General features: G+C 43.3%; 2 protein-coding genes across 2 annotated transcripts; one reads left to right on the top strand and one right to left on the bottom strand.

Annotated features, from left to right (window-relative positions):
- Positions 1–649: 649 nt before the first annotated feature.
- On the top strand, positions 650–8,397 carry SCRG1 (stimulator of chondrogenesis 1). Its single transcript, XM_066548284.1, has 3 exons — positions 650–729; positions 5,283–5,545; positions 7,083–8,397. The coding sequence occupies exons 1-3, from the start codon at positions 706–708 to the stop codon at positions 7,135–7,137; spliced, it is 342 nt and encodes a 113-aa protein (XP_066404381.1). The 5' UTR covers positions 650–705; the 3' UTR covers positions 7,138–8,397.
- A 2,069-nt stretch (positions 8,398–10,466) lies between these two features.
- Positions 10,467–17,570, bottom strand: SAP30 (Sin3A associated protein 30). Its single transcript, XM_066548283.1, has 4 exons — positions 17,005–17,570; positions 15,598–15,720; positions 12,840–12,938; positions 10,467–10,801 (listed from the first exon to the last, which is right to left on the bottom strand). Exons 1-4 carry the CDS (start codon positions 17,311–17,313, stop codon positions 10,679–10,681), a joined length of 654 nt encoding a protein of 217 aa, XP_066404380.1. The 5' UTR covers positions 17,314–17,570; the 3' UTR covers positions 10,467–10,678.
- Between the last annotated feature and the right edge of the window lie 726 nt (positions 17,571–18,296).

The raw sequence follows: 18,296 nt of genomic DNA, 5'->3' as shown, positions 1-18,296 counted from the left end.
TTTTATAGTACCAGATAATTTGATTAATCTGAAGTTAGTCTAAAGCAACTTCCTCTGAAATACTCTTCAATATAATGCTTTACCTGTTGTTTAAACATTGTTCAGCAAAGAACTTGATAACGTGGCATGCTGTACTAGAAATCTGGTTAAAATAATAAAGGTTTTTTTTATTATGTCATTTTCAGAAAACTTGAAAGGATCCCAAAGTCAAAAATTAAAGCACTGCATGAGATTGTTGAGTAGGTCTGTTCTTGTCCACCAAATGCAAAATAAGACACCTGTATAGAAACCATGTTTTTCTGGCTGTGCAACCCCTGAAAACTGCTCCTTCCCATTTCCCCCAGCCTGCTCACACTCCACAAGCAAGACACAGTTATTCCACAGGATCTTTCCTCTTCTCTTGTTCTGGGTGTTATGCTTTGCTCTTTGAGGAGACACCTTTGCATCAGATCCTGGATGAATTAACTGTTTCCTGCTGGAAGGGATATATCACATTTTTGCCCCAAGACTGGGCTGGCAGTGGCTGAAAGAGGAGCCCATCCTGTGACCCACTGCTGGAGAACAGTGCTCATCACTCACAGGCAGAGTAAGGACAAACAAAGGGCTGTTTGTACAGCATCTCCCATCAGCCCTCCCTCCCTCCTCTCATCCCAGCTCTAGCTCTCTCTGGGTACATCTCAAAGGATACAGCTGCCAAGAAAGTGGATGGGAGTGAACCAGAAGATTAAGGTACGTTTTGCTCCTGCAATTATCCCTGTCTACCTGCTCCTCCTAGTTACAGATTACAGAATTAGAAATACAAATGGGAACATGCAGAAGAAGATTTGGGAGAAGTTGTTATATTGCAGGCAGGAGGTACCATTCAAGACAGTTGCATGGCTGGGATCCAGATCAAAATAATTCTTTTACTATCTTGCTTTTCTTCAAGGCTGGATACTCCATATGAACATCTGAAGTCACTAAATATACTAAATTGCCTTCCAGTGCTCAATATAATATGGAGAGAGGTGTCTTCACAATGAATTGATGTCTTAAAGAAAACTAATTGGGGTTTCATGAGAACTCAGTTTCTGGAAAGAATCATGGTATTGATGAAAATTACAAAGCAGTAATTCACGGAATTCGTCCTCAGTGGAATAGCTGCTGTCCTTACAGTGCACCAACTGTTCAAGCAAAATAGATGTAACTAATTTTTTTTAATGGAAAAAATTCTTCACAGTATTATCATTTATGCAGTTCTTGTGTAATGATTTTTTAGTAATGCACTAATAAACCTAACTATCAAGCACTAACACCTAAATACTAAATACTCAGCATTTTACAGGTGGTTGTGAAAGGCAAACTTTTTGTTTGTCAATAAATAAACACTAAAATACATTTCATTTTGAATAAGTAAAACAATTTATATATATATATTCTTTTGAAGTGCAACTTGTTAACCTGGTACATGCCACTGGACAAACTGGAAAAGAACATAGACCAAAAGCATACCCAATAATGTATTTCTTTTTTTCAACATTAGGCAACTAGAAATACAACCTATTTAAGGGGAAAAGAAGGATATATTTAATGAAGGATTGATATTTTTAATGGTTGATGGACCAACCTAAAAATATTTCTGTTTTCCCAACCATGCAGGATCTCTAGAAGCGCCAAAATACACATTTTGTGCCATTTCTCAGTTATCTCTCTTTCTAACACCTGAGCTCCTACTAATACTGTGTGACCTTTAAAGGACATCACTTCTCATGAACTATTACCCTGCTGTTCTTGGACAAGAAGGCTGAGACCTGGGGTTTTCTCTTCAGTGTGATTACCTCTGCATCTAGCGGATCCAAAGACTAGATGGTGCCAAATTGCCTGGCAAGATCATTCAAACACTCTCAGCTGAACAAGCAGAGACAGCACTAATTCCTGACTCATCATGCATATTCCCAACTTAACCATTTTCCTTTAGGAAAAGCTCCAAATTATTTCAAAGCACTTGTATTCCCAGGTGCATTTGGTGTTAAACTTTACTTACATCACGTCAAAATAATCAAAATAATTAACTGAAAAGAATTTTTGCAAATGCAAGGAGCTCATTTTTGGTATTTTTAGATGGCTTTACTCCTGCTAGAATTTGAAATTATAAAGTCTTGATAGAGCAAGCTGGTCAGGCTTAGCATGCCTGGCATTGCTATCTTTTCAGAAGGCTTTATAAAATAAAGAACTGTAAGAGGATTCTTGCTGGCAATGAATGAGTCTCTGAGCCACATTAGTGATTGGATTTGTTCATCACATTTTCCTGACTTGTCTTATGAGAAAAGCCTATCTTCTGTGCTATGCCACAGCAGACAATGCCTTTGACACTCATTTTGAAACAAACGTGCACATACTAGCTCTGTTCTTTACCCAGGCAATCAGTGACACTCCAACATCTGTTCAACAGCACTCAGGAAAAGAAGTTGCAGCAGTTTGTCAGACAGAGATGCTGCATCTGAAAGGTCTGCATCGATCCTGTGCAGGGAGCTGATGGAACACTGCAGCTCCTTGGCAACCTTTCATCTGAAAATAGGGACTGCTCTCCCGCAGGAAACAAATACCCATTTGAAGAAAAGCCTTTTCACAAAAAGTTTCTGTTTGGTTATGATCTACAAAGAAAAAAAAAAAACAAAAACAAACAGAGGAAATATTTAAGCAGAAACAAAATTATAATTTTTTTTCTGAATAATAACAATGTTTATTATTGGTAAAATGCATAACTGGTCAGAGGAGCTGTCTATCCATAGCTGTCCTGCATGTTGACTTAGCTAATACTGATTTTGGCACCCACCCATAAAAACCCTCCTGATGACACACTACAGCAATATGCTATTATTTTTACTAAATGGCAAGTAGTGAGTTACAGAATCACCTTAAAAACTGTAGGTTATGATTTTTGAATCTAGCAATTTGACAGTGTATAGAGAATGCACCTATTTTCAGGATGAATGTGCCTATTTTTCAGGAAGTGAATTCCTACAAATTGTGAGGAGGTAGGCAGCTGGCAACAGAGTCAAATGAGCATTTAGGTTGAACTCCAGGTAGGGAAAGATCACCTGAATTATTAGAAATTTAAAAAAAGTTCACAAGAGCAAGGTATCATGAATACCTCATCCTCAGTAGAAGAGTACAGAATAATCCAATCATAAGAAACAAAGGCATAAAACCCCTGCTTCCTAATTTTCTCTTTCATGGAATTTTTCTTCCATTAAATACTTAAATAATTAAGCCAAACTATTTGAACAGAAGATTAAATTTTACTCCCTGACACTGGCATTTATCTAGGTATAGTATCAACAAATTTCTTCTCTTTAAGCATTAGACTTTTCTGAGCAGAACCCTCATAAATAAAGTGTTTATACTCCTACAAAATAAACCCATGAATATAATAATACAGATTCTACACTCAAGTCTAAAAAACACCAGGCAATGTTTACTTTATTTGAGTAGTAGTTTTGAGGTCTAAAACTAATAAAGACAATATGTTATTCAATACTGCACTCTGAGGTAATTAAAAATAGATCCCCAAGGCTCCATAACTAGTAGTTTATAGGAGTCTTCTACTAAGAGTTCCCATACAAGTTCATGGAAACTAAAAGGAATTATTCAATGAATTCTGCTTCTACAACAGAAGCCAAAAAAAACCCAGAAGAGCTTATTCTCACTTCACTCATGTTCTTTAATATATTGGCCACTTTTTAATGTTTTGTTTTGCTACTGATGTTCAAAAAAACCCAAGTTTAAATATAAAAATAAATAACCAAAAAGCTTTGAGTTGTTGCATTTTATCCCTAATATGAATCTAAATTTCCAGATTTTCTTATGGCATTTTCTCATGGCATTTTACTCATTGGCTGAAGAAATGGAAGATAACTATAGTGGCAAGAAAACTATCTGAGAAAAATGAGTAAAAAATACTATAGATTTATATATTTAAAATTTTAGTTTGTTTTTCAAGGGTGATCTCAAGATTTTTTACAAATTCATATTATAGTCATATCTACAGCTGGCATACCTCATGTTTTTTCTTATCTAGATAATAGCTCTACCATCTTAACTTCACCTTTGATAGTCTGACTAGATATTGTCTTACACCTTGATAGTCTTTGATTAGATGTTGTCTTACACCTTGTTATTTTTGGGTTAGCCCATTTTAATCTTCAGCCCCACAATGGAGACCAGGGCTGGCCCATAATGTCATGTCAGGGCACCAGTTCCAGAGTGCCAACAAGATGAAGGACAGCAAAGTCTTCCTTAAGTCTTACACAAGAAAAATGAGTACACAGGGAGAGTGCTGGGCAGAGCTGGTCATTCTTTATTTTAATTTTCTGAGCAGAATTCCTGTTTAAATTCAGTTAAGAAAACAGATTCATTTTGTTTGAGCATAAGGAAAGGTAAAAAACCCACTCTCCTAATACCAATAAAAATTCAGCTGAAACGTTGTTCAAAAGCCGATTTTGAAAGTGAATGCAAGTTCAAGGATCCAAAGCTTTGTGGCATGGTCAGACTGTGCAGCGCAGCACAGAACAGCAGAGCTCACATTAAACAAAACAAAGGAAAGCCTAGTGGCCAGCAGGAGAGTTTTGCAAGGGATAATTTATCCCACCTTTTAAAAAGCCAGTTAGACCATAATGACCTCCAGTAGCAAGACTCAACTAAGCAGTCTGCAGTACTAAAAAAACCCAATGAAGAAGATTCTCCCTAATGCTGTATCATACCAGAGGCCCGGACAGCAGCACGTGGCAGCCCTGCAGACACTGCTTAATGCCTCAGTTCCTCACACAGCCCATGACACAGGATTCAATCAGCAAGCAGTTTTTCCACAACTCTGATGGGGAAGGATACTATTTATTTTATGTGAGTGACTCTTGTTTTGACAGGCAAAGTGGCCAGGGAGGCAAGGACACACACCCAGACATTTCCCCCTGGTTTGGTAGCAATCGATACAATCACTTACATTGCCAAAAAAACACGGCCAGCTCAAAGCAATTTTCTCAAGGTGAGAGGCCAAAGAAACAACAAAATTGCCAGCATCAGAAGCCTCAATTGGCAATGAAAGGATTCCCAAGGTTGTACAGAAAGTAATGAATATCAATTCTGCTGCAATATTATTTACCTCCTAGGAGAGAACGCTCTCCAGCACTCAGGCTCAAATGACCGAAACTTCACAGGAAAGAAAAACGCAAGGCAGGAAGCAAATGAGGGAAAAGAGCCCTGTGCAGCAGCAATACTGTGTCACATACCTCGTTTCTCTTTAGCACCCTGCTGTGGGAAGCTTGGCAAACATGAAGATGCTCTGGATGCTGCTGCTGCTGAGCTCCCTGCCGGGTACCCCCGCGGTGCCTGCCCAGCGCCCTCCCTGCTACAAGCGGCCCCTCCAGGAGCGCAGCTGCCACAGCATCCCCGCGGGCAGGGACAGCCTCCGGCACGTCCAGGATGCTCTGCCAGATCACTTCTGGGAAGGGAAGGGCTGTGAGGTGATCTGTTACTGCAACTTGAATGAATTGCTCTGCTGCCCAAAGTAAGATGACACTCATTTCATGTAAACTCATATAGTTCTTCGCAACTGCCCGTTGTATTTCCATCATTTTTATTTCCATCAGTTTCCATACACAGAATAGGCTATCATTTTAAAGCAATTCCTCACTTCAGATGGTTTGAAATGATATCAAGATATAGCCAATTTTCTGTTACTGTCAGTTTTGCGGATTTGTTTTTCAGGGGCTCACCTAGGACTTGCTTAGCATATTTTGTAAACCTTCCCGTCCTATTAACAGGGAATTCAGCATTTGAATCATCACCCAACTTTTGACTCCTCTGTTTGATCCAAACTAAGAATAACTACATCAACCACTTATTCTGAGCATTTTACAATGAAGAAGTTTTCAGGACCACAAAAAAAAAAAACAACCTATTTGGTTCCTGTTCCATGGAAGAGAACTGTATTGCTATTCTAAACTGCACGCACATAAGTCAGTTGAACAAGTAATTCTGTAAAAGTAGCTGTTAAAAGCAGATAAAACAAAGGAGGGGCACAGGGGTTCACATATACTTGTATAAGGCAAGGCAAAGATTGAACACCAACACCTCCCTGGCTTCCTTGCACTGCTGACAAAGCTGAACAGTGAAGTTCTCACTGAACTTTGGTTTTTGTTGTTGTTATATAGAAAGAACATGATTGAGTTAAAGAAACAAGATCAGCCCATACTGGTTTTAGGTAATAAAATGTATTAAGAGGTATTATTTAATTCAGGTCTTCAGCAACATTTTCTTCAGTAAATTTGGATTAGAAATATCAACAGTTCAAAACTTACTAATACTTCAGAGGCACCAAAATGTGATGGCATTATATAGGCAAGCAAAGATTATTTTTTTATATGTGCTCCTCTTAATACTCATTTCTCAAGTCCCCTAAAATCCAATAAAGGCAACTTTTCAGCACTCCTGTAGGGGACTCGAGTTGAACCAAGCGGGAAAGACTTCTAAAGCTAAAAACTTCAAACTGAGAGCAGGGTTTAAGTAAGATTTTCATCTTTCCCTAAAACCAGATATGGTGTCCTCACCCTGAATCACACTTTGGGTCTCTAGCTTCAACCTTTGAGCAGCATAGTAAAGCCTCTTCCTTTGAGAAAAATATGGAAGAAATACTCCTTCCAGCACCCTGAGGTACACAGGACCTGCTTTGCATCTGTGCTCTCAGGACAAACTGCACTAAAACAGTATGTGTGCACATGCCAAAGCCCTTTATTTTGATAATATAACCTATTTGGTAAGTTTATTTTCTCAAAGTTAAAATACCAGGGTGGAGTTCTGCCACCCATTCAGCCAATGAAGATTTGGTCACTGCTCCCACAGCAGGCTAGCAGAGGTAGAAATGCAGGATCTTCATCCAGATCTGCAGTTGCATTTGCATTGCTGGAAGGACATCCCACAAACACAGTAATCCCACATACATCATGATACATGCTAAAAAATATCCACAGTGGGAAATGCATGTCATATTAAAGCTCTAATAAACCAATGATCTAATTGTTTCAATATGTGATCCTATCTTTCAGGGATATTTTCTTTGGACCAAAGATATCTTTTGTGATCCCCTGCAACAGTCAATGATTCAGGTCTGCAAGTGAAGATAACCGACATCATTCTACGATCATGTAATAATGTTTTCAAGGGTAAAACAAAACTACCACCAACAAAAAAAACTTCCTTTCTAATCACAAGCCACTGCCTCAGTTTACACTGTAAAAAGAATTTCCTTTCCATACGTTTATAGAATATCAAATACCTAAGAAGTTTTCTTTTCAAATCTGGTAGCTGACCTAATTTCCATAAAGCCATTTCCATGGTTTAACAGACTGTATGAGCTCTTATGTATATTGCATACCCCAGAAAAAAGCATAACTCTTCTTATTTAGCACAATATCCTTAGTCTGGACAAAGAAACCTCAAGCCTAAGCCTTCATGTTGTTAGGAACATGACTCTCAGAGCAACTTATGGCACTGCAGCTTCCTATTCCATTATTGCCATCACACTTTTAATGCCATTTTAAGCTGAAGCCACTCAATCCCTGGCACTTCTGAAGAAAAGCTCCCATGTTCTGTTTAGGCATCTTAAAATACATGCACATACAAAAGGCCTGTATTTCCATATTTGACAGTATTTCACTGGAATTAAAAAAAAGAGTAAAAATTGACGTCCACAGTACTAAAGCACACTTGGGTCTTGTGTCCACCTGGTCACCTGCCTTGACTATGCCATCTCTAAACCCTTAAATTGCTTAATCTTAGCAGTGAACATTTAAAAATATTAGAACAACAGATTTTTTTATTCAAGCTCTGTTTGAAATACAGTACTCCAAAGTAAGTTAAAATGCTGGCTTCTTTAGGCTAGCCCTGTAAGGCAATAGATACAGAAAACACAGAGATAATCATCTTAATATTTAAGAAGTATTGTGATCTATGAGATAGATACAGAGAGATAAATTTTGACCATTTTTCTGTTATATGGCAATCTATATTGGCATGTGTTGAGAGGTGACCACATAATTTTAAGCAGTCACCTGAACAAGCCAGGCTTATAGGCAGCAAGCCTGACTTGCTGCTTTACACTTATAAACTCTTTAGCTATCAAGCCAGTCCCATGGAAAGTGTGCAGTACTGAAGGAACTGTGCAGTCCTCTCTACTCAAAAAATGCACTGCTCACCCAATAACCTTACACCTTGGCCCAAACTGCTATCACCAGCTTACCATGCTTCCTTTATGTGTCAGTATAAAGTATCACCATGACTGGTCTTCTTGTTAGTAAACAAGGGTTGGATACTGGGGGAGGGGGTGATTATCCACAGCCAATAATAAATGTTTCAAGTAAATCTGTGTGTACTATTTTTGCCCTACTGACTGTTTAACAGTTTGTCACCAGGCTTTTTAAGCCTCATTTGTGTAATTATTCAAGCAGAATAATTTGGGCTTCCTACCAAATAATCAATTGATAGTAAAATAAACCCCATAACTCTGGCAACCCAGAGAAAATATCCAAAGTCAGTGCTCTGCAAAAAAACCCCCAAAACCTATGGTATGTGCTCTTGTGTAAAGTCCTCTACAAGCTTCTAGGGTAGGTAAACTTCTGTTGTTTGTGCCATCTAGTTTCTACAAGAATCACATTGCATATGCCTGGCATTCACAGCTTGGCAAAACAGCTGTAGCAAAAAAAAGTTAAGGCAGATACAAGGCTGGGTACTAAAGTTGGTGGCTTTCAGTTAAAATTTCTTCCAAGACTCCTGGAAAATCCACAATCCGCAACTTTGCCACTTTCCACATGCAGCAAGATAGGGTCAACTTAAGTTACTATTTTAAAACTGACAAATAGAAACTTGCTTTTGTTTCTTTCCCTAGTCTCCTTCCCTCACACAACTTCATCTACAGGTTCTGCCAGGCCTAGGTGAGAACATTCAACCCTGTCATGCACTTAGAACAAAACTCTTTATCCTTTGGATGTCCTATCCATGACTAGGTTCCCTGGCTTTTTATGCAATTTGCACTTTGAAGGTAAGAAGCTTGATTGTGTGCAAAGGACATCTAGTAAACAAATTGACAGTCCCTATAGTGAAATGGCCATGAAAACATATCTTCAAAGAAGGACCAATTTCAGCTGTCACTAGCTAGATATCACTGTCTTGAACTTAGGCCAGCACTGCAGAACTGTATTGTGGAAATAGATAAACCAGTACAAGTGAAAGAAATCATACCATTGGGAAAGCAGCCAGTCTGAGCTTAGGGTTTATCATCATTCAGTTCTATGCAAGCCTCACAGGTCAAAAAAAGCAAAGTGAAGCATCTTAGTTGTAGTGATGCCAGTAGTGTAGTAATTTTCAAAAAAACTCAAAAGATTAACATCAAGCAGATTAGATTGCAGACATACTGCTTTCTTATTTTTCCCAAATTAAGGAAAAGCTTATACACATCTGATAAGGTTGGGAGTTGCAATGAATGCTAACTGGACCAGCTGAAGCCATGTCCTCCTCAGCTTTAAGATAAAAACTATTTTCCCTCAGCTGTTTATTCATCCTACGTGCACAGCTTTAAGCAGAAAGAAATCATATTCCATACACCACACATTTAGACTGGCACAATAGTTGCAACACAAGAAGTCATTCATAATACCATCTTCAACATCAGAGTTTTCTAAGACAATCAATTAAAAGCATAAGTATTGCTGGATATTGTTCTCCATAAGAGTTTTGGGTTTATTGAGAGGGGGCTATTCCTTTTAGACAGGCCTGAGCTAATCCATGAAGTGGAAAAGAAGCAGTGTGCCTGTTAGAAGAGGCTGTATTGACCCCACACAGGCTCAACTCTCATTCTCCAATTAAGTTCTTAGCAGCAGTCCATGCAGACAAATGGAGAAGTCAGCAGGTAAAGGATTTCTTACTGAGTCAAAGGATTTCTCAGCACAGTAAGCTGCAGCAGTCTCTTCTGTACTTACAGCTTTGAAATTCAAGAGCTGCATTTTTTTCCATTTTAATATAGGAACAGGAAGGCCTCAGTGCTTGGAAGCACGTATCTCAGCAATGACACAATGAATAAACAAATCAGAAAATCCTCCAATACTTGTTTCCAAAGGGTGGAAAAATTGTTACTCAGCCATTTCTGCCCAGCTAAGAACAGAACTGGCACTTAAAACCTTTTACCTTAGGAAAAAGAACCTATTGCCAAGTCTGCTACAGCTTTTTTTTTTTTTTAAGGCATTGCATCATAAGCACTTGAGGTACACTTATAAATATATCCTTGGCACATTTCAATTGAAAAATATTTTAATATTATTACATAGTTCATTAAAGCTTAACTGTTAGGTACAACTATCATAGAATCACAGAATATGCTGAGCTGGATGGGACCTGTCAGGATCGAGTCCAACTCATTAAAACTACAGACACACCCATTTGAGCAACAATATCAGTGATATTTATTTAAAATACTTTTGCTGAGGAAATTTGTTTCATAAGAGATGGTTTTCAAACAAATCAGCAAGGTTATGAAAAATAAAACAGACAAACTCTCTCAGGAGAAAAAGTTACAAAGAAAGCTTTTGCATATCAACAAAACCTCAGTCTTTTCATTTGCAGCCTGAGTCTCAGTCCCAACCTTTTCTGCCTAATGAATCCCACTATCCATCTTTAGATCTGGTTTGTTCTTGTCATTCTTCACTGAGTAGATGAAGTATGTTAAGGTGTCCTTTTCATTCACTGGAATTGTCCTAAAGTGGCAGCCAATTATCTATAAAGGAAGAATGCAAGGAAATTAAATAATCACTCTTACATGCAAAAACTGAAGATTCATATTTAAATGTACTACATTCAAGTTTAAAAGACTGATTAAGAAGTTTACAAAAAAAGAAATTTTGCCTCTCTTCAGAAGTCTTCAGTAGTTATAAAAAGGTAAACAGGAACTATTTTACTGATAACTGTGAACTAAATGTAGCAGATTGTACCCCCAATTTCCAAAGTAAAAAGCTGAGAACTTTTTCAGGGAAAAAAAACCCTCAAAGGTATCAGAACAATCATGGGACTACCGGTACATTTGTTTAGTTAGAGCTTGAATATAACAGGTAATGACTATGGAATATCAACAGTGACAGTACAATTATGAGAGGCTACTGCTCTCCACTCAACTTGGGAGGTGGTGTCTGCATCAAATCACATACAGAAACATTTAACTCAACACAAGAATTACCAGAAAATTATAACCGAACATTCAGCTCTTCAAAACAAAGATATTAATGAAAATTCACCATGCTGTAATCATTGAAATATAACAATCTGTAAGCAGTTCTGGAATCACTTGTCATTTCAGCAGTCTTTCCCTTCATCAAAATAAACACCAGCTTTAAAAGAAAGTTGCAAAATACTGTAACTGAATCTGTTCTCTGGCTCTTTGCCAGACTGGTAGATTAAAAGGATGAAGTGAAAAACATGGGACTGCTCACTTAAGCACCACAGGATATGTGTGGGATAAATGGATAAATGTTCAGCCTAACTAAAAAATTAAGAAACTTTCTAAACTCTACCCCAAAAGCATTCACAGAGAAGCAGTTTGACACAGTAATTTGAAGTGAATTTTCAGTAACAGCTAGAGCAGTGTCTATGGTATGTTAGGACAGATTACAAGGAATCAAATGTACTGTGTATTAAGGAAGCTCTGTGGCTATGGCTCACAAATACCTGCAGGTCAGTCAAATCAAGCATGTGGCAGGACAGAGTTGCCCGTGCACACCATGCAGCACTGGAATAACCTAGTGCAAGTATCCTATGAGATGTACCTAAAGCACACCCTGCGAAACACCAGTTGTGCAGAACAAAAACTGCCTGTGCTTGTTCAATTCACAGTCCTTCTAATCCAAGAGCTAACCTAGATATAAGAAAATGGGAGACTGATTTTGCATTCTCACACTTAGTGGCAGCAGGGCTATTCCTTTACAGTTCAGCCTTGAGATCACCCATACCTTTAAGAGCCTTGTCTTTAATCCGCACAGATTAAGGAGAGATGAAAACAGTGTCTGCACTTAAATACAGCTGAATGTATCACTGCACAAAAGTGAAAAATCAGCAGCTATACCTTCCTGTTAAGATCACCAGCTCTTCCACTTATTTACATCAATATGCTGTGACTGCACCTTTGCAGTACTAAAGAACTCCTTTAAAATAGCACTCATGTGAAGCAAAGATGCTAACATACAGCTGTACTGACATGCAGCTTCAGCACTTCTGGAAACAGTAAATTCCATGTAATTCCAGTTTTCTGACAGCAGATTCCAGTGGTTTTAACAGAATTAATTATCAACAGAAGCATGTTTTTTCACGCTTCTGTACTTTACATATACAGAAACCTACGTTTGCAGTAACTAGCTTTTTAAAGCAAAGTCTGAACCTCACCAGAACTTCACTGACAGCTCTCAGTTTCTAGTTCTTTTCAGCAGGACATTTCAGGTGAAGCTGTGATTGATGCACAGACAAAATAAATCTGTGATTCTATGACATTCAGGGGCATGAAGACCATCTTACTGCTCCAGCTCAACACTGTTTACAAGCAGCATATACTCCTTTGGGAAGTTAAGAGTCCCTCCTCTGGAAAGAGCTTTTACTTTTGATTTACTTGGCTCAGGAGCTGTGGCCAATGAAGGAAGCTAGATAAGCAGCTCCCTTTTGTTCTCCTAAAATCCAGATTATATAGGCACTTTATGCAAGGATCACAGTGCATAGAAAACCACATGCCACAGCAAGTTGCATTTTCTATTATGGGAAACACTCATACATACTTCAACAAGCTGTGCTTTGTTAAGTCCCGGTCTGGTCTGTAGCTTGAAGTGTCTTTTGTACCTTCGAAGTGTGTTTACTTGTAACTGATATAAATCAACCTAGAAGAAAAGAGGGGGAAGAGGAAGAAAACAATCTAATATAACTGAAAAAAATTCAGTCATTAATAGTTCGTCTCGCAAAAGCATTTTGGAAAATCACGATACACAAGTGTAAACAGTTAGCTCAGCAGATGTCATTTTGACAAAAAACAAACCTTCCAGCAGAAAGGAAAATAGCCCAGCTCAGTTTAGGAGTGTTTTGTTGTTACTGAGCATGCCTCTACCTCTCTTTAGCTGTGGACATTATTTTGAACTCACTATTGTACTCGCATCCATTCTGGATTTTTTGTTTGCTTCCCAGTTCCAGCCCGAACTGGGAACACAAGCCCAATAGCAACTTTTATATAACATCTATAAAAATGCTGATCCAAAGGAGGATCAGCATCTATACTGTATATTGAGCCATTATATCATTACCCTATACCGTAATTTCAGCCATTAAATCTTATGCAGATTACATACAAGACACCATGCACCATGAAAGATATCTGCACCATGAAAGAGCACATATTAGAGCCAGGACAGAGTCTAGAGCACAAGCATTCTTGGCTTGAGGTGAGGAAAGAAAACAACTGTTCTTGCTCTCCAAATGTATCCCTGCTACACAAGCAATATGCAGGAGTTATGTGCATGGGCATAAACGTCCAAAATTCTTTCTCAATGTCATTCAACAGTTGAGAGAATTACACAAAGTCCTCTCAGGGATACAAATACACAGCCTTAATCCAGTACTCTGTCAGTTTTGAATCCCATGTACTCTGATCAGTCACTTCTCCCAGCAACAGCTTACCCTTCCCATCCTCCCTGACAACCTAAGAGAGCTTAATCAGATGACTGAGTGGGAGAGCAAGCTCAGAAAGCAGGCTGAGTGAGAAATTCTATTAGGTCAGTTGCAATTACAGAAGTAATTCTCCAAATTCACTGCATTAAAGATTGATGAAGGCATTGGAGGCATTCACCTTTGCTTTAAATTCATTTAACAGCCTCACTGCAGAACACTGAGAACAGCAGTGCTACTGCACACTTGGCAACCTGGCCAGGCCTGAAGTGAGGTCACCTTGCAAGATAAAGGATGGTATCCTTTGGTGTTTCTAAAGTTTACACGGCATTAAATTACCCTTCCCAAGTCTCAGTGGGGAAGCCACCCTAGCAGCATCATGCAAAGGAGGAGCAGCAGCTTTTCACCAAGCCCCAGAAGCTACCAGTACTGCAGAAGTTTTTTTTTCCTCCTGTAGGAATCATTTCCAACCAGTAAAGAAGGTCATGACTGAGATGGAGCAGGAGAGCCTTACAACTCTTCAGAAGAATGATACTTTTTTCCTTAGCAAACTGGGTAATAATTGAAAATAAAGGTGGTCAAGGGCAAACAAGTATCTAAGGCATACAGGAATTACAAGGAATGAACATACTGCCCTTGTCCAAACAGCCAGCTGACACTCCTCAAAAACAGTTCCCAGTTTTCTTTTTTGTAGTACTACTGTTAAGGGAAAAAAAAGCTTGTTTTCTTGTTCTGGAGATATCCATCAGTTGTGACATGTTTTATAATCCTGGCATAAGAAAACAAAACAGGCTTCCAGGAGAGCTGCAATTACACAGTGTGAGAGAGCTACCTGAAGTCACTCACAGCACTAGCTTTAGACAGAATTTTCCAAGAAACAATCCCAGATATTTAACAGACAGACAACACCACCCAGCATCAAACTACTTGCAATCTCCTAAAATCCTCTTAGCCAGAGCCTTCAGACTGGAGCCTCGTGCCTAAAGGCACAGATTCCTGCACAAAGTTTCCTGCTTACTTGCTGTTATCTGCAGATGCTGACCATAAGGATGTCATTAAATTAACACTTACAGAGCAATTTCTGAAGAATGTTTAAACAATCCCTCTCAGAAGGGACCACGTAGGCATAACAGCCTCTGCTCAAAATTAACACACTGTGGAGCACCTGCTAAGCAACGTTGTAGCAAAAATAACCCAGAGCATGTGTAAGAAAAAGAGAGCCTTATGTTAAAGACCGACCCATTATACCATGAAAAAAGTTGAACGCTTTAGTTCCCTTATTTTAATGGGTCAGATTTCACTGATGTGCAGTGGAGAAAAGAGGTTAAGAAGACATGGTATTTCTCTACTCCACTCCTTCACAGCAGAGCTCCCCAAATGGCTCTTCCCCCCACAGTGGGGCAGAAACAAAGCTACCATCATTAAACTCTCAGTCTTAAAAGTGACTAGGGCAATGGAGTAATTGCCAAGAACCATCTGCAATACATTTAGCACAAAAGGGACAGGACAGAGAAGCATTTATATCCCAAGCATTATGTGCAATTCCCTTCAGGTTGTTAGCTCCTGTAAAACACAAGAGCTCGACGGTATGTGGCAAAGCGCTAAGGAGGAGGAAGCTGAAAACAGTAGATTTCTGAGAGAACCATCAGACACTTAAAAATAGAGACTCTTGTTCATTGTACTCTGCACCATTTAATCAGAAGACATTCCACAAAACTCAGTTAAATTCTGTTATATTAAGAACAATGCAAATCAAAGATCTTCCCTTTCCCACATGTAATATAAGCTGTAAAAGTGGGAGAGTGGTGTTGGTGCGGACTCGGTGTCATTAAGAGGCTTAACACTGTAACTCGAAAAAACCCCAAACAACTGTTTAGCTACCTCTGGAGTGTCGATGTCTTGCACTGGTGAATCACCATCATCATCGCTGCCTTTCCTCTTTCTTCTATTTCTCACACTCTGAATTAAATTTTTGTGGAAGTCACAAATGTACAGATGTCTTGCCTAGAAGAATAAAACGGCATCTTTCAATCAAACCCACGTAGTGTATCTCCCAGACTAGAGCGCACGAAGACAGACAACCCTTAAGCGCTCACAGCCACATTAACAGGGTTGAGGAAGCTTTTCTGCTGGCTTCTTCTAAAGGGAGAGTGTGCTGCGCTGCAGCTCCCTGCCGGCGGCTGGGCCCCGAGCTGGCTGTGCTGCTGCAATGGGCCGATGCAGCAGTGCCAGGCTGTGGAGCCACGCAGCACAGCCCTCCCTCCTTCCCTCCCTGCCTCCGGCCGCGCATCGCACCGCGGGGGCCGGGCAGCACACAAACAAAAAACAATCTCTCCGCTTTCTCTGCACGGCTCTCATTTCCCCAGCTATATCCTCCCGTCCTTGTTTTACTTCCGCTACCCGGCGTGATCACGCAACACACTTATTTTTACTTTCTTTCTTTTTAACAAGTTTCCCTTTCGTGGGGATCTGCACGCTTTGGGAGATCTCGGCCCGTACGAGCCCGGAATCCCCAAGTCCGCGTGTTTTCAGGGCAAATGAGAGCACGGGGCAGCGTTCGGGACGGGCTGCACAGCGGGGCCGGGGTCTCTCCGGGCGCACGCAGCCCCGGCCGGGCGCAGGGCGCTCCTGCCGGCCGCCCCACGCTGCAGCCCGCCTTGCCCTCCCCTCCCGCGGCACCCGGCGAGGGCGGGCGCTCTCCCGGCTCCCGGGCAACCCGGCCCGCGGGAAGGCGGCCGACCCCCGCCCTGCCCGGCCGTGCCGAGCCGAGCCGCGCGGGGCCCGATGGCTGCCGAGCGGAAGATGAAGCGGCACGGGAGGAGACGTGCGGCGCTGCAACACGAGGCGGGGCGGCGAGCGCGGCCCTCGCCAGCAACACAGACAAACTAGCGCGCCGGGAGCCATGCAGGCTGCGCTCCGCTCCGGCGAGCAGCGGCGCTTCCCGGCCACGCTCACCCCGCTCCGGCTACAGGAGGGCACACGCAGTCGATGCCCGGGCTCCTGAGGCTAGAAGAGACCCCAGGAGCAGGCAGGAAAGGCGGGCGCTGTCCCTCGCCCGGAGGGACTTTCAGCCAGCGCTCCTGCCGCGCCAGCCAAACTCGGCCGTGCTACGGAAAAGAGCTGGGAAGGGGGAACGAACACTTCTCCGCCGCCAAACACCCCTCCTTTCCCACTAAACTTGATTAAAAGTCCCCCGGCCAACTAAGACACACACACAGCGACCAACCGGCCGCTTTTGTCCGCCCGCCCCGCCGGCTGCCCTGGCGCGTCCTCCCCTCGCGGACTTACGCTCTTGTCCAGCTCGATCTTCACCTTCTTCTGCGAAATGCTCTTCTGGATGCGCTTGCTGAAGCTGGCGTTGCCGGCAGCGCGGCCGCATCGCTCCCCCTCCTCCCGCAGGCAGCACAGCTGCCCGGCCCCGGGGCCGCCCGCGCACCCGCCGCCCGCCGAGCCTGCGGCGGCGGCGACGGCCGGACCCAGCCCCGGCGGCGCTGGCGGCGGCGGCACCTCCACGGCGGAGCCCGCATTGCCCACCACCGCCGCGGCGGCGGGGTCTGCCCCGCGCTGGGTCACCTCCTCGGGGGCGAAGCCGTTCATACCCGGCGCCACCGCCGCGGCCGGCGGAATCCCGCCCCGCACCAAACTTCCCCGGCGAGGCGCCGCGGCCCGGCGGGGGGCTCCCCGCTCCCTGCCTGCCTCGCTTCAGCGGCGGCACCGGGGCGCAAGCTCGCCCTGGAGGGCGGTCAGCCCGCGCGTCGCGGGAAGGACTCTCCCCGCCAGCAGCGGCCGGCCGAGCCCCGCGACTACCGGAGCAGCGGCGGCAGAGCCCCGCGGGCCGCCCCACTTCCTCCTTCCCCCCCTGTCATGTGGAGACTCTTCAGCTGTTTCCTATGTAACAACAGCAACCTGCCGCCCCGCCCCGCCCGCCCGCCGCGCATGCCGGCTGCCGCGCGCGGCCCCACGGGAAGCGCAGTCCCTGCCCCGGCCGGCGCGGCCGCAGCGCCCGGGGCACCGCGCGGCGGCGGGAGTGCGGCCCAGCCATCGCCAGGGGCAGGACACGCTGCGGCCGCCGCTGCTTTTACCCGCGCCGCGCCGCGCTCCGCGCTCCGCGCTCCGCTCCCTTTTCCTCCCAGTCTGGAGGCTGGGCCCGCTGCGTCAAGCTCTCTTTTCCCCCTTCCCGCGCCTCCCCGGCAGCTCCGCCGTGGGATGTGAATGTGGAAGGGCAGCCCCGGAGAGTGTCGCGGGTCGGAGCTGCCGCCGGCACGGCCGAGCGCGTACCCGCGCTCCTGGCGACGCGGGGCCGGCGGCCTCCGCCGCCTCCTGCCGGGTCTCGGCGGCGCCTCGCTGTGCCGCAGCGGCTGCCCCCGTTCACTTGTTCTCTCTCTAGTGTTTTAGCCGCAGCCGGCACTGCTCGCGCTGCTCTTTCCGGACCGTCTGTCTCCTGCCTTCTCTCTCGGCCTCTTCCTTCCCTGCCTCCTTTCTTTCCCGCTGACTGTCGGCCATGGCCGGCAGCGGCTCCCGCTGCCCGGAGAGGACGGGCGGGCTCTGTGCGGGGCTCTTGCCGCTCCGCCTGCGGGAGG

This window comes from Molothrus aeneus, chromosome 4 (assembly GCF_037042795.1).
Source record: "Molothrus aeneus isolate 106 chromosome 4, BPBGC_Maene_1.0, whole genome shotgun sequence".
Taxonomy (NCBI): domain Eukaryota; kingdom Metazoa; phylum Chordata; class Aves; order Passeriformes; family Icteridae; genus Molothrus; species Molothrus aeneus.
This window is presented reverse-complemented; position numbering and strand designations above follow the sequence as displayed.